This window comes from Ruditapes philippinarum, unplaced genomic scaffold, assembly GCF_026571515.1.
Source record: "Ruditapes philippinarum isolate M1 unplaced genomic scaffold, ASM2657151v2 ctg2457_1_1_1_1, whole genome shotgun sequence".
Taxonomy (NCBI): Eukaryota; Metazoa; Mollusca; class Bivalvia; order Venerida; family Veneridae; genus Ruditapes; species Ruditapes philippinarum.
Window position 1 is genome coordinate 70856 of NW_026861299.1, and position 16833 is coordinate 87688.

General features: G+C 29.7%; 1 protein-coding gene across 1 annotated transcript in view; it reads right to left on the bottom strand.

Moving 5' to 3' along the window:
* The window catches only part of LOC132715176 (limbic system-associated membrane protein-like), a 75471-nt gene extending 60011 nt beyond the window's left edge, over positions 1–15460 (bottom strand). The window contains exon 1 of the mRNA XM_060698162.1: positions 15364–15460. Within this exon, the coding sequence (XP_060554145.1) occupies positions 15364–15418 (55 nt within the window). The 5' untranslated portion in view covers positions 15419–15460. The remainder of the gene's footprint in view (positions 1–15363) is intronic.
* Positions 15461–16833: the final 1373 nt, after the last annotated feature.

Sequence of the window (16833 nt, forward strand, 5' to 3'; positions counted from 1 at the left end):
TCAAAAAGCGGCTAGGAAGTTGTAAAACATGGACTTGTTGAAAGGCTGCCTCACGAACGCTGGGTTGTTTACTTTATTCTTTGGGCTGATGACTGCCATTGTTTTTCAAGTTTTCATATTGTATTAGGCAGTTATTGCTCGTACAAAACTTCAATATGTCCAGATGTCGTCAAGAGCAGTATTGCATGTGGAAGGAATTGTAATTTTCAGACTGTAAAAATGAATCAAGAATTTAGAGACGATATTTGGTGATTGTTGATTTGAACGAATTGAAGTAAGTTTTCTTCTTTTTATTAATTTTGAAATTCAAGTTGTTTAGCTTTTCTTAAAATTAATTAGTATTAACTTACTCATAAGTACAACTGATGTTGTTCATAAGAACTATTTAATGTGTAAGACATATAATATCTAGAACAAGACAGAAATGCGTTACGGCTGACAGGAAATTCAGTCAATTAGCATTGATTGCACTCTGCTCATAAATATTCATTATGTTGAGGTTGTCATCACGAATAATTGTCAGCTAATTCTGCTTATGGCTTCATACTGTCTGAAACAGAGGCAATTTTGGATGATATAAATACTGAAGTACTGTCAGAATTGTCTTATTTAAAGCAAAATCGAAAAAATAATAGGACTGGTAGATATTGTTAAGATATAAACAATTTAACAACAACAGTCTTAAAATGATAATTTAAAAGGCAAGCCAATAGTCAGAAGTATAAACAGACTGCAACTAAAAACGTCACTAAGATTTCAGGAGACATTTGTATGCAAAATGTTTATTGACTACACGGTTAAAAAAGAAATGTTGCAAATCATCTTACATAATGTTGTTAAAAATAAATTGTCATTTTTCAATGTTTTCATTTCAGCCATTAAAGCTCCAGCAGTATATGTCTATTCTAATCCTTTTTTGTTTATATCTGAAGTTATGACGATAAACCTTTACAATTTAATTAGATTATTTGAACATAAATGAACAATAACGAGTTCACATACTCTGTTCAAATAGTCAACAGTGGAACATACACTATGTTTGATTTATCATATTAAATTTATGTCTGTTGTTTTTTGTACTTAAGTTAGTGTAAAAAAGATTTTAGTCATAATTATCTAGTCCGTATATAACACTCTGTATAAGGTAACTTAATTATAAAACAACTAACATAGCAATCAGACTAGTTACTAAACTGTAAAATTTGGAAATGTTAATTAATCAAGGAAAAGAATTAAAGCGACATGACTTTAAATTAAAAATATTTCTATTTTGCATTAATTTTAAAGAACGGGATAGAATAAATTGAAACGTATGTATTTCTTTGCAAAACCTACTGCTTTTTTAAGTAACGCTTACCACCATTTTTAAAATGGTTGGTAATTTTTATCAGCTATGAATATGTATTTATTTGACACTGAAAAAAATGTTGTTGCTGTTTGTAACGTTTTACGCTTCCAGTAAGAAAAAAAATCACGATTTTGCGCTAGCAAATTATTTTCAATCACGAAATGCCTCTAACTACCTTTTTCAATGTGATTTGCTAACATTTTCAAAGAAAACAATTATGCCAAAAGCAAGTTCCAATTTGTCTAGAGTTTGATTTATTGCACCCAGAAGGAATGACACTTTAAATGTTAATCATCTTCTGTCAGTCATTTCTGAGCATAGAAAATGATAAAACGGCTATTTTTAAACAGTATGCTTTCAATTAGTAATTCTTTATAATAGACATCCCGGCACATTTTCCCTTTTACGACAATAGTTTCCTCGTGAATCATTGTGGAGGCTTTTATTTTAAGAAAGATAATAGACGAAAAGGAACCCTCAAGCTGGTCGAACAAGACTACATAGAAAGACAAACACGATCGTAAGTAACATTATATACGCCAGTTATACATACAGTCACGTAGATATATGTGATGGTATTTGATCTATTATACTTATACAACTGCCAATCAACAGAAAAGTTTGCTCCATCTTAGAATAATCTTAATATATACCTTATATATAAATATCATATGCAGATACGAAAAAAAGAAACACTCAACATAATGAAATAATACTTTAAAATATAATAACCTGTTTAAGTTAAAAATGGTCAAATTTTAAACAAGGTATATATACGCTATTCTTAAAGTGATATATTAGTGTATTTGCATTTCGTTTCGCTTCATTGATCTGAACTAATATTTCGTTCGTCAGGTTTCAAGATATGTAAAGAAGTGTGCATGTCATATGACCTGTTGGTAAATTTAGTAAATTCACAAAAGAAATTCTTTTATACATGTATTAAAAAAAAGGTTTTCAGCTACAATCTTGCTTAAATTCCTAAAAGCTTTTGCCCCTTTCAAATTTTTATTTCCCGTTTAAATAAAATGAAAAAGATTTTAAAAATTTTTTTTAATTTTTTCTTTGATTGCCCTTTTTCCCCCAATTATTGGTTTAAAATTTGTTTTTTAATCCTTTTTATCTATTAAAAAAACACATTTAGGGGTTATTCAATTAAAAAAAAGTAAACGATTTTATTTCCGCAAAAAACACATAAATTAGTTTTTTATTAACATTTTTAAAATGGTGTGTAAACCCCGGGTTTATATATAAAAATATTCCGAAAAACATTTAAAGGGTTTAAAAGGGCAAACGGAAAAATGTTTTTAAAAACGGGAAAAGGATCATTTGATAGCATGTCAGAACTAACAAACTCGTTTTTTTTAAACTGATTTTCGATATTCCAAGTGTTGCAGCCTACATGCCGCATAAGTCGATATAAGGTAGCGTAATAGATGTTGTACCCTATATTATCACTCATGCAACAACGATAAAGTAACCGAGTCTGGAATTTTAACATTTAAATGTTTTGTTTACATTACTCTAGTGGTCCCCCCAATTTTCAAATTTGTAAAATAATAACACTCAATATTAGACAAAAGATAAGACAATACTCATTTCGACTGAAGACTATCATTAACTAATGTAAACAGAAAACATTTTTGAGATATGTTGGTTTTCAATCACTGTCAACAGAACATATAATAAGTTCTCTGTCTACCTTAGTAAGGAATAATTCAGCTATCCTTTATGCTAGAACCACATATAATATATCTATTTGTGCATTACATCACACCAACGTTAATTACAAAAAAGCGCCTCCAACAAAATTAACAATATCCATCACATTTACAATAGTTCGAATACCAACATTCATCCAATTTAGTAGATGCGTTAAGAAAAAAAAGTAAACAGCTGTTACTGTATATAATGTCATTTATCATAAGCAGGTTTTAATTTGTATTATGAAATACAAATTGTAAGTCTTGGTCGTTGTATTGTCATAGTACTTAAGCTATTATTCTGCCATTTATTGTCAAAACTTAATTAAGAAGGTTCAAGGCAAAGCGGAATTATACAATATCTTAAGAGGAAATTAAGTGAATTAGTTTTGCTTGCATACTGTTCATAAATATTCATATGGTTTAAGTTGTCATATCGTATAACTGTCTTACAATTAACCAATGTCTTAAAGTGAATTGTTATATAATGGAAGGTCTATAATACCATAAATAATTATATTGATAGTACCTAGTATCATACAACAAACCATATAGATGCTGTTGGTAAAATGTTAGAAACATGGTCTGATATTAGTTTATCAATATTATGTACCAAGAAATATTTTATGAAAATATTTGAAAGATACAATGCTTTTTGTTTAAGTATAAATATATCAAATACTTATGAAAAATGTGACCATTGTAGACTATGGCCTGAATCAGAAACAGTTTTGGGAAGTAAATCATTTTTTATTATCAAACATAAATCGTATTCAAACGACCACGACAATTCATAAAACTCATAAGTACGATTGAGAATCGTTAAAACTCATAAAAATGAATTGAGTTTTTGAAAATTATGCTGTATAGAATATAGATAAATTACTTTTTAAAGATTGGGGTATATTTATGATTTTTATATTTATAGTAATATTCAAGTTATGTATAAATCCTAACAAAATACCCGACTGAAATAGAAGTTGATTTTTTTTAGAATTTCTGTACTTTTATCAGTGGTTTGTCATGACAGGGACCATGCAAAATTACCAGGTATGATAAATGAATAAAGCCATAAAGTGTCATCTTTCGGCACCAATGATATGAAATAAAGAGATAAATCTTGAAAGGACATTTTTTTGCGAAGATAAAGCTACCTAAAACGTGTGCTATTATCAATTTGACCATTTAGGCGATGTTTAAGTTTTCATTTTCTTCAGCTATTTTATATTTGTTCTTTCAAAAATCATCCATGCAACTATTTTACACAGTCTCTAATTGTGTTGCTATTATAGATAAATACAAGAACTTGTACATGTAAGTGCATACTTCATAGTAATAAATATTAGAAAAGCATTGCAGATGAAACAATCTAAACAGGGCAATTACATGTAATTCGCCATTTTGCAGTAGATTATTCAAATTATATGACAATTATTTCGCAAGAAAAGGCAGGCAATAGAGTTTCACACGATAAATCTATGAAATGTTTAAAGGCACATAATGCCTCGAAAATTAATATTCGGTATTCATGATGTTTGTTTTAACATTTAAATAACTGTTTAAAAGGATGTTAGATGCTAAACTAATGAAGAATGTAGTGCTTTATGAAAAATTATTTGTCAAAATAGAAGGACAATTTAAAAATGTAGCATTGAGACTTCCATACAAAATACTTTTTTATTCAAATACTTATTGTATTAATGGCCAAAAAGCAACAGAAGCAAACAATGGCTCAGATCATTGCTTAATGGAAAATCTTAACCGGACAACAACAAAAAATAGATAATAATAATAAAAACAAAAGTATTTCCTGTGTCAAACTGGGCTTTCAATACTACAAGCAATTATAACAATTACTCGCAGCAAATATCTCTCAAAAATACTCAAGGCGTTACACGGCAATCCAGATATGCTCCTTCATGCCATGCAGGAAACATGCAGTATTTTAAGTAACAACGTTTATAAAAAATAATCTCAATGTATTTTCTGTTAAAAAGAAGCCAATTTAATGGGGAAAATTGAAATCGTGAAAACAAAATGTGTTTATAAATTAGATGATCTTAAACTCCGCTCCTAAGAAAAACTATAAACCTTTTTGACAAAATTATTTCTATAAAGAATTGCTACAGTTTTTTTCTTTTGATATTTACTGAATGAATATTACATTTTGCTATATTAAAGTAATATTTTTTTTTTATTTTTATTAAGATGAGATGTTGCGGTTTATTGTTATTTTTTATTTATGCTTAATGGAATAATAAACAAGAGGGCACAGAGGGCCCTGGATCTCTCAACTGAAAAAAGTCAAAAGGTCAAAGTGGAGCCACCTTTTACCCCAGAAGCACAATCTGCCCCAGCTTAATCTGAACATTTTTTTTGTGTACTGCTGTCACAAAAGAAACGTTTGTGTAAAATTTTTTCAAAATTGAACCAGTGGTTTAGATATTGTTGTTTTCTAATTTTAGCTCTGGCAAACATTTTATTAACAGGTTCACCCTGTCACTGAGTGAGAGGTGAGCTAATAAACAGATGACAGAAAAACAGAAAGAAAACAAACACTGACCTGGTTGGGGATTTAACTGTCGTCCACGATCTCTTTTGGCGGGGCAAATTTTGACCCTAGGGCTTTTATTACAACAAACATGGTCATTTACTAGAAAATGTTTCATGCCAAATATCTTAGCTCTACCTCTTTTGAATTTTCACAAGAAGAATTTTAAAATTTTTACTATATACATATAAGGAAAATCAATGACCGCTGGGACCGGGTCAATTTTGACCCTAGCGCTTTTATTGGAACAAACTTGTTGGATAACCACTAGAAGATGTTTATGCCAAATGTCTAAGCTCAAGCTCCTTTGGATTTTCACAAGAAGATTTTTTAAAGTTTTTACTATATACATGTATATATAAGGAAAAGCAATGACCCAAGGGCTGTTACATGAACGAACTTCGTAGCAATCCACTAGAATATATTTCATGCGAGATATATATAAGGTCTTCCTCTTTTGGATTTTACAAGAAGATTTTTTTAAAGTTTTTACTATATACATATAAGGAAAATCGATGACCCCCCCCCCCCCGCCCAAGCCGGGCCAATTTTGACCCTAAGGCATTTATGTGCACATAACAACAAATTTGGTGGACATCCATGCCAAATAACTAATCTAAAGTGCTTTTGGATTGTCAAAAGAAGATTTTTTAAAGTTTTTACTATATACATGTAAAGAAAATCAATGACCCCTGGGGCGGGCCAATTTTGACCCTAAGGCTTTTATTTGAACAAAATTGGTAAACATCCACTTGAAGATGTTTCGTGCAAGATATCTAAGCTCTAGATCTTTTCGATTTTCACAAGAATTTTTTTAAAATTTTTTACTAAATACATATAAGGAAAATCAACGTCCCCCCGGGGCGGGCCAATTTTGACCTGAGGCCATTTATTTGAACAAACCTGGTAGACATCTACTTGAAGATGTCTCATGTCAAATAACTAAGCTAACGTGCTTTTGGATTGTCACAAGAAGATTTTCTAAATTTTAACTCTATACTCGTACATATAAAGAAAATCAATGACTCCTGGGTCGGAGCCAATTTTGACCTTAGGGCATTTATTTGAACGAACTTGGTAGACATCAACTAGAAGATGTTAAATGCGAAATATCTAAGCGCTAGCTCTTTTGGATTTTCACAAGAGGAATTTTTAACGCACGGACGGACGCACGCACGAACGATGGACGACGGACAAGGGCCATCACAAAAGCTCACCTTGAGGACACTGTCCTCAGGTGAGGACATTGTCCTCACGTGAGCTAAAAAAACAGAAAGTTTTTTTTTAAATTATATAAATATGTTTGAGTAAGCAATTAAGGAGGCACTGATGGTAAAATAAATAAGAGTGATTAGTTTTTTATCCACGTTCATAATATAAGATATAATTAACAAATATACTAAAAAAATAAAAATTGAACACATGTATTTTAAAAGAATATATTCTTTGTGTTTACCCCGTAACGAAGGAATGTGAAAAGAAAACTCACATAAGTTAAGCAATAGTAACGCCGAATTGTGCAAATTTGTAGCAGAAACGTGCAAAACTGTAAGTAATCGGGTCAATGTATATATCAAAGAAAGAAATGAGTGAGTGAAAACGACTGCAAAATCATATATATTTTACACACCATTTAGCCACTTTTTTAATTTGCCGAAATCAAACACAGTATTTTTGTACTTCCTTAAAAATTCATAAATCGTCTTCATATATGGTAGACAGGTCGTCACCTTTTGCCCCTTAACATTCGTTAAATTTTGTGTACTTCCGAAGCTTTTTCATTATTTTCATAACGCTTTGTGGCTTTCCTTTGCATCTTGGAATACTTAACTAACATCCCCTTTGTTCAGGCAAGAAAACAATTATGCTGTTGCACACTGTTATTATTATAAAAAAACGTTCAACATTGTTCAAATCAAGCATCTGAACATTGGCGACAGTTATAGAGAACAGATTGGCCAAATTTATGACCGAAAGTTCCCTTCAGTATTCAATTTATTCACAAACATTTATAATGATGACTTTAAACAATGGATTGTAAACTGGATTCGAAATCATTATGCTGATAACCAATATTTCGGCAAAGACTTAGTTAATTATGTTTCTGTGATTTTAATGAGATCATTCAAAATGCCAACAAAACATTACAAAAGTCAAATGTTACAAAAATATCCCGTTAGATGTGCCGTTTTTAAAAGATTCCTGTGCCATTAAATTTATTTATTTTTTTAATTAATGTCTTATGTTTGTCTGTCTGTTTTGTTTTTGTTTTGCTGATTGATTGAGTCATTGATACTTATGTCAATCGAAACACAGTTTGGTTCTTCTCGACGATCGAATTTCCTGTGTAACTAACCAGTAATTAGATTTTCCTGGGTAACTAACCAGTAATTAGATTTTCCTGGGTAACTAATCAGTAATTAGATTTTCCTGGGTAACTAACCAGTTATTAGATTTTCCTGGGTAACTAACCAGTAATTAGATTTTCCTGGGTAACTAACCAGTTATTAAATTTTTCTGGGTAACTTACCAGTAACTAGATTTTCCTGGGTAACTAACCAGTAATTAGATTTTCCTGGGTAACTAACCAGTAATTAAAATTTTGTCCATATGAGCGCGTTATCCAACATGATTTTTAATCAGCAATGTAAGACAAGTGACAATCAGACTCAATGTCTGAGATCAATTATCACGGAGGCATTTCGCATCTCCGATGAACTGGACCGGCGACACCCTGGGTTACATTAAAATTGGTTGCTTTCCTTATGTAGTACAATAAAATCATTCATATTATATTTTTGTGCTGATACGAGTCTGTACTATTGTTAACTCCGGAAAAGGCATTATGCCTTTTAACTTTGGCTTGCAAACTTTAAACCCTGGTTGAAGTATTTGAATTAAATATTTGATGCTTGTATATTGTCTTTCCTTTTTAATATTCAAAGTCACCAATTAGACCAAATTCGAAGTCAAGTTTAACTTAAAGCAACCGTTAGTAATAGATTTTCAAAAGAAGCTTGAAAGGGTCGTGATGATACATTATCAAAAAAAATGTAAAAACGACGAATCAAATTGAAATTGATATTGACATTTAACTTCATCTCTCTTCAGATTAACAAAAAGCGAGTAAGGCAGTAGAGATGTAACATATTGTGATGACCATAAAACTTCTTGTGAATTTAAGAGCATGACCTAGTCGTTATATGACAAGAAAAGTTTGACATTGTAAAGATTTAAAATAAAATGTACACTGTAAAGTAACTATGTATATCGGACAACTGTAACATCCATTTTCTGTATGACATGCCAATTAACAATTTTGATTGTTATAAGAACTGAAACATGAAGGTCAAATCACATCATCATATATTTTTACCCATGTTAAATCATGTTCAAGATATCATTCAAAGAATAATTACAACACATTCTTTTCATCATCAAGACATAACAGCACAATGCGACCATTAGAATGTTTACAATAAAACTGACCTAAATTTTAACCCAAGATGACCCATGTTTGAAGATGTATAAGATATTTTAAAATGTATTTCACAGTAGGATGTTCATCGAATCATCTTCAGAGCGTCCCATCCCCAATTGTGGAGAATGAACGCCGGGGATTAGCTGGACAAGTGATCCATTCTGAAAGCTCACATAGAGCCCTTTTAGATAAAAGCAAAGCAATAAAAAATCCATCGGGATGTTAAATACACCAATCGTATTCCATAGTCATGATTTGCAAATCCAAGAAATTATTTATAAAAGTAATTTACAAATTAACAATTGTTAATAACTACAAAATGAATATTAAAGGTTTTCCATCTAAGAATTGAATTAATTTTTTTATAATCAAAAGTAATGTTCGTGCTCATTTTAAACTATATAAAAACAAACGAATCGACCCGGATTTCAAGACGAAAAAATTATAACCTTATTAATAAACAAACAGAAATTAGGACAAACATTTTCTTAGAAAAGGTTTGACCTAATTTCTGTTTGTTTATTAATTAAGCCAAAAACTAATAATTCATAGATTTTATGCTTAATCCGCTTGACTGTGCCAGCTTTCAGGTGTTTCAACGAGCAAAAAGACATTTGGTAATTTAGAATGTAAGACTGATGAGAAGGGTGATTGTGTGTTTCTTAAATTAGATTTTTAACATGTTTGAAGAACAATAAATCAACAGTTTACTTAATTACTTTACGAAACTAATTACCAAATTGTCTTAACGTGTAGGATTAAATATTTTAAGGAGGAATCAACACACTATAAGGCAGTCTTGCTGCTGTCTAGTAAGATGTAATATGCCGATTGTTTTCAGGTCATCACTTTGATTGTACAGTCAAACAAAATCACGTTTGGTTGAAAAAGTACATAACACAAGTTATAGACTATATCAATCCGCCTGTTTTGTGTTTTTCGTCGTACTTCGCTCGAGCGTACTTGAAAGGAAACCCTAGTTGAAGCAATAAAGCGTTTAACCTTCCCTACAAACACCCTTTACGTTCTACCAATTCTTTTGAGCATATCGTATGTAAGTTGTTTCGAACTGTGACATTTCAAACGGTGACAGCAGCATATGGAATTCAAATAAAATGTACAATTTCATTAACTTGTCTTTTTCGTTTTAATTTTTTTACTCCAGTTAAATAATTGTACCCACTAGAATTGACATTTTCGTTTTATTTTGCTTCTTCAGTCATTCATGTGTCTATAGGCTTGATTATATGATCTTTTATATGACTGTTATTGCTTTAAACTAATGGATATAGATTCATTCCTAAAGATTATTTTATCAAAGCTGTTTTACTTATATGAATGTATATAATATATCTATTAAGAGCACATTTGAGGATAGCTGACTTAATACGTATTCAATAATTTTTTTTCTTCATATCCATGAAAATAATATCCATTTGATGTTATTTTACACACATCTTAAGATATGAAATATTTCTATTCTATGTTTGTTCAGAATGAACAGAGTAAAGTCCATTTTATTTCTTTAATAAAATAAAAATATTGATAATATTGATTTTAACTTTTAAATTAAAACACGTACATCAACGAAATAATACAGAATGGTAAAATTACATATTATGTCCAGTTTATATACAAAGTGGTCGGATTCAACACGAATTTAACGTCCAGTATTAATTTTTCTTTTCGTTTGATACGTTTTTTTCTTTACTTAAAGTTTAATAAAGCCATTCTGACAAATTTTCATAAAATTACAATAATATAAAATTATTTCACCAAAGACGTTGTGTCTTATGCTCAACATAAGTTATAGATAGTGTATCAGGGACAAACACGAACGATGCGACGCATCTGAATTTGAAACTTTCTTATTGCCCATTTTGGCCGCTTTACAATAGAATAAGAGTCACTTGTCAGATGATTTTATTTTGTAAATAATGTTCAACGTTTGATAGAATTGTATCACACGGAAGATGTTGGATTACAAAAGTCATTTAATCATTTGATTCTAGAATATGACAGATTAAATCATTTCTAATATTTCGGTTGAATATAAAAAAGAATGACCGGATGTTTTTTTTTCGAAATTGAAAATTACATTTAACATAAGGAAACGGAAGCAAGCAATAATTGTAGGAAAACTAGAAAATAGTAAGAAAACCATTTCCTTGATTAAAACTAAGTTGATGAGAAATGCAAAATCCTTGCTATAAAAATGTTAAGTGGTAAAATTGCATTATGCAAGAATGAGTACTTCAGAAACGATAATTAACTTCATTAGCACAACAGTGTATAGAAGTATGCGTTTTCAAGGCGATTACCGTCGTAATTACATTTTATCAAGAAAACAAGGCGTGTCTCCTACACCCACTGTAAACCATTCAAAAAGTAATAAAATGTCATATGCAATGATTATTTTAAAGAGGATACATTAATTTGGATAATTAACAGAAATATTGCAAACACTTAGGACTTTTCATTTCAATTTTCACAGCAAAAATTTAAAAGCAATATGTTGAACAAACCTAACAATGTAAATACATATAGTATATATAGTATTGTTTATAAACATGCATCATTATGAGAGCTTTAATTATGTGATTACTAATGAATCAAATACAACGATATGAAACAAAGATATATTTATTATACGACGCACAAATGTCAAATGAGATATCTTGACATGTGCCAGAACACGGCGACAGGTTCGATTTTATTGAGACTTTCTGTGAAGGCATACCGTCTACCGTCCACGCACAATAGCTACAGAACAAACATTTGAATATAAAAATAGAGTTAATCCATACTTTGCAGTTCTTTACAATTATATATGAATGTGAAGTATACAGAAACAAAATGATTAGTAATAGTACAACTTAAAATTGTGATCTTATGGAACATTATTAAACAGTAAAGAATTTTATCTAAAATGACAATGCTAGAAAAAAATGTTTTGTCAGAAATAATACACTTGTCATATGACAGCGTAATGCTTTATCAGAGCTTTAAATGGCAATTATACCTGGTAATGCTTAATCAGAACTCAAACAATTACCAGAATACCTCATTGAGTTTAATACGAGCTATTGCAAATTTCCAGAATACCTCGTAATGCTTTAAAGAGCTTAAAAAATTCCCATAATACATTGTAATGCTTTATCAAAGTTATTGCAAATAGCCATTGTAAATCGTTATGCTTTTTAAAGCTTAAACAATTATCGGGAATACGTCGTTTTGTTTTATCAGAGCTTAAACAATAATCAGAAAACCCAGTGGTGCTTAATTAAATCTTAAGCAATTGCCAGAATATATAGTACTACAGCTTATCATAGAAACACCAATCACCAGAATATCTCGTTATGCTTTATGGGACCTTCAGCAATTGCCCTTTTTACTTCGCTATAAAAAGACATGCTTGGAAATGTCAGTTTTTGTATATTGTGACCCCGTTAAAGTAATTTTATTATTACCCCTATCAAACAGAAAACGTGAACAGTGTTACATAATTAAATTGGTGAAAAAGCAATTAGCTTAGAATTAGAATTTTAACCTATTTGTGATATTGTCAATGAACTTATTTGACACTATTATTCCAGTTTTTATTTTGCCGCACTAAAATGGTAATGGAACTACTTTTCCAGTATGTAAAGGCGGCAAAAAATACAAAGATAAAACGACACTTTTATGAGAAACAAGAATGCCTTATACAACTAAATAATATTAAATATATCTTTAATATTGTTCACGTGTCTCAAATTTATTCCCATGATAATAAGGCAATATTTACAGTTTTTCAAAACAAATTGACAGACAATATATACAATGTGTTTACTATACCACTATACATCATAACGCTGTCCTCTATGTATGAATCTAGATGTTCGGAGCAGTATTAAGATGGTTACCTATATCACTTGCGACCTGATATTCTCTTACTATATTCATTGTTACAAGGCCTGTCATAATTATTTGATAAACAATGGTAGATATCCATGGTTTTTCTGTTTGAATGCATTAATTTTTAAAACGCCATCTTCTGTTTCATATCATATATAATAAAGCTCTGGTTACAAGTGTTATTTTTTGATACAGCAAATTAAATAAAAACTGTTTATAAAAACTTCGACGAACTTAAACGTGAGCAACACTATTCGGAAAAAGAAGAGTCGGAGAAACTTCTTGCAAGCTCTATATCAGGTGATATATTGCTAAAGTGGAAAATATACACATATAAGAGAGAAATATATCAAAACTAATATTAAATGTCATGTTCAAAGAAGTTTATGAAGTCTAGCTAAGAAAAAAGACATGTGTATCAAATTTATTAGCAAAGCAAATCAGGAAAAGCAGTAAAATTACAACTGTTTCTAATTAAGAAACAAGCATTGCGTAATCTTTATTAACAAAATTATAACAGTGAAATTATAAAGATGCATTGATCTAATACAATAATTTAAATCGACAGTTTTTTCATTTACATGCTATTTGATCTAAATGTTTCATTCACTAAATTAAATCAACTTAGCATGTTCCCAAAATGATGAAAAAAGAAAATTGAGAGGTCTCTTCAGTATGAATGAAATAAAAAACTTCATTTTATAAGCAGGTAACACAGATGAATAAGGAGAAAAGTAGCGTTACTTATAACCATTAACACATATATGTACTAAATCATAGGAACATATTATGATTTTGATATGGCTTTAAGATATACAAGCTTTCCTTACATATATACATGTATTTGTAAAATTTCATCATTAATTGTAGTTATTGTTTTATTTTAATTGTCCAGTACGTTAACTTGCAGGGGTTGGGCGTTCTGTTTTTTGTTTGTTTATATGTGTTTGTGTTTAGCTTGACATTTTGATAATCGTATTAAGTGTTTCTTTTATATCATTTTAATAATAATGATAGCCACGAATTCATGATTTGTAAAAATCATGAATGTTATTAAATAGTATATGTTATAATTGCCTTATTGCAAAAAGATAATTATTACGTTTTTCATGTTTTTGTTCCGTCTTGCACAGTAAACCCAACTGTACCCATTATTGCTAGAATTTATACTTTGGTATAACGTAATGAAAAAGTATCTTATTTCAATAATAACATATGTGAGCTAAGAATATGTTTATTTCACTGTCTCGATAGTTTCAAAGATATGAAACTCAAATAAATCATACAGCAATGACGTTGGCATATAAGTATATGTATGTAGAGAGATTACGCTGTTTTTTACAATTACTTAAAAATAAGCAAACTCGAGCCAATGGAAAGACATAATGGGATACTTATCTTCAACGAAATTTATCTGGGAGTTTTTTTTTAACAGTTTATGAACATTATGCGAGTTACTCATAGTCAAATTTATAACATGCTGTCTGTTTTACATCAGAATATTTAAATAGGTTATGTTGGCTTTCTATATTGTATGTGGACTAGTTTTTAACAATTTATAAAATAAAATACATATTGTCTGTTTACTACTCTTTGTATTTCGAGTATTGCTGGAACAATAAATCCAAATGTAAACTTTTTATGTCATTTGTTTTTAGCTATCCGTGAGCCAAAACAGAAATATGATACAGTTTTGATATAAATAACTTAATAAATATATATATTTTGAAAAAAGAAGGTTTCTAAATACAACATATGTGTATGCATTCGACCTCTTACATATAATTATTACAAACAATCATTACTTAGATGACTATCAAAGAAACATAGGTATATTTGATTGATGTTGTACATATAAATGTATGTATATAAGCTCTGATATGAAAAGAAAAGAAATGTTTTATAATTTTCAAATGCAAACGAGTTAGATTACGAGCATATTTAATTTTAAATACATGACTGTATTAAGTTTTTGCATTTCCAGTTAGTTTAAAATTTAAAAAAACCTGGCATATGTACATTGCAAACACCTATCACAAAGGTGAGGTGGCTCGATTGTAAGAAAACATTTCATACTATTGATATTTTATAACAATGTTAACTGTCAGCTAGAATGGTAGCATAACGTAACGAACATTTACAAAACAAAATGATATAACAACTAGCACATGCAATCTATGTCTTGAATAACAATGTGTCAAGTTTAGAAAATTTATAAAAAGTTTACATTGAAACTCTATCATTTTATTCTTCAATCTTATACGTAAAAATTTCTTACAAAATGGCTTCAAGTTTTAATACGAATACAACAAAATTTAATTTAAAACAACTGAAACCACTTTGAAATTAGAAGAAGTTGACAAAAAAAAACCCCAAAACTTACCTGAGCTGAGTGTTATCACAATAAGAATGGTTATGAACACTTTTAAAGCCATCATATTGTTAAATTACTTCCAAGAACAAGTCAAAACTTATTTACATAGTTCCGAATAGCAAATGTAGTTGTGTTTTAATATAACAACATATTTGTGGTACATACTGTCAACAATATGATCATGCTCACAAGATTTTCCTTTTGTTTAAGTAAAGAAAACCATTTATTCTGACTTGTCAGTTTAAAGATATTCCTATAGTCGACAGAAAATTCACACGTTCAAAGTAAATATGTGGCATTGAGAAATAAGCCAATAATGCATGAGGAAATATCACTAGTACGTACTCAAACAGATACCAATATAAAACCAGCTTGTTAATGCTATTATCGTGTAATGTTGCAACTGGTACAATTGAAAAGACTGATTTTATACAAGCATGAAATCTTTACAAAAAGAATATTGAAACTCGTAAATTGAACAACTACCAATATAAAAAGTGGGTAATGAACTAGGTACATAATTCAATTTGTTATTATTGTTTCCTTATTTGTACAAGAACAACCATTTAAAGTTTTTTACATACTTTAAACAAAGGAAGAGATGGTATGCTTCGTTGGAAAATGCTATGATAATGATTTCAAACTTTTTAATAACATATCAATAAAAGGCGATCCTTCCTTATATAATAGTGCAAAATTATATGGGTACATTCGCAGCTGCTCAACTTCAGAATAAAACTTGTTATAACCCCACGCAACTGTTATTAATAGTTATTTTATAGATATATTCACAATCAAAGTATAATTACAGATCTACCAACAATATAGATATGTCACGGTCAGACCACACGGATAACCAGGCTTGCCGGACTCTATACTGAAGACAACGGACAAACACTTTCGGTTCCAGCAAGTAAGGGTAAAGACATTTTTTTATTTTGTCCTGGCCATTGTTTTTTGTACATTCATTTAATTAATTTTTAGCTAAGATATTTTCTTTGTTTATTAAGAGTGTAAAATTTATTTGTACATAATTTTTAACCGCCTTATCTCCGGATCTTTATAAATTCCAAATTATATAAGTTTCAATTTTAATGGAACTAAATTGCATTTATGTTAAACAAATGCTAAAAGTACAGCTGTATGAATACGTCCTTGTCATCGATGAACAAGCTGAAACGTTAACAATTGTGCTATGTTGGTCGATATTTAAGGCATTTGTTGTATGTTTTAATAACTTAATTAGTTTAATAAATTTAATTAAATGGCATTCCTGTACGCAAAAATAAAATCACAATTTGATTTCCACTTGAAAGTCTAAAAAATGATTTTAACGGGTTGATGCACTGTTTCAATAAATGTTTCTCCCCTTAGAATATGAATGTGTCGATTTTAAAATACGTTAACATATTTAAAATTCCTCGAAAATTAAATAACACGGTAAAGTGTAACACGTATTAAAACTGTTCACTAATATAT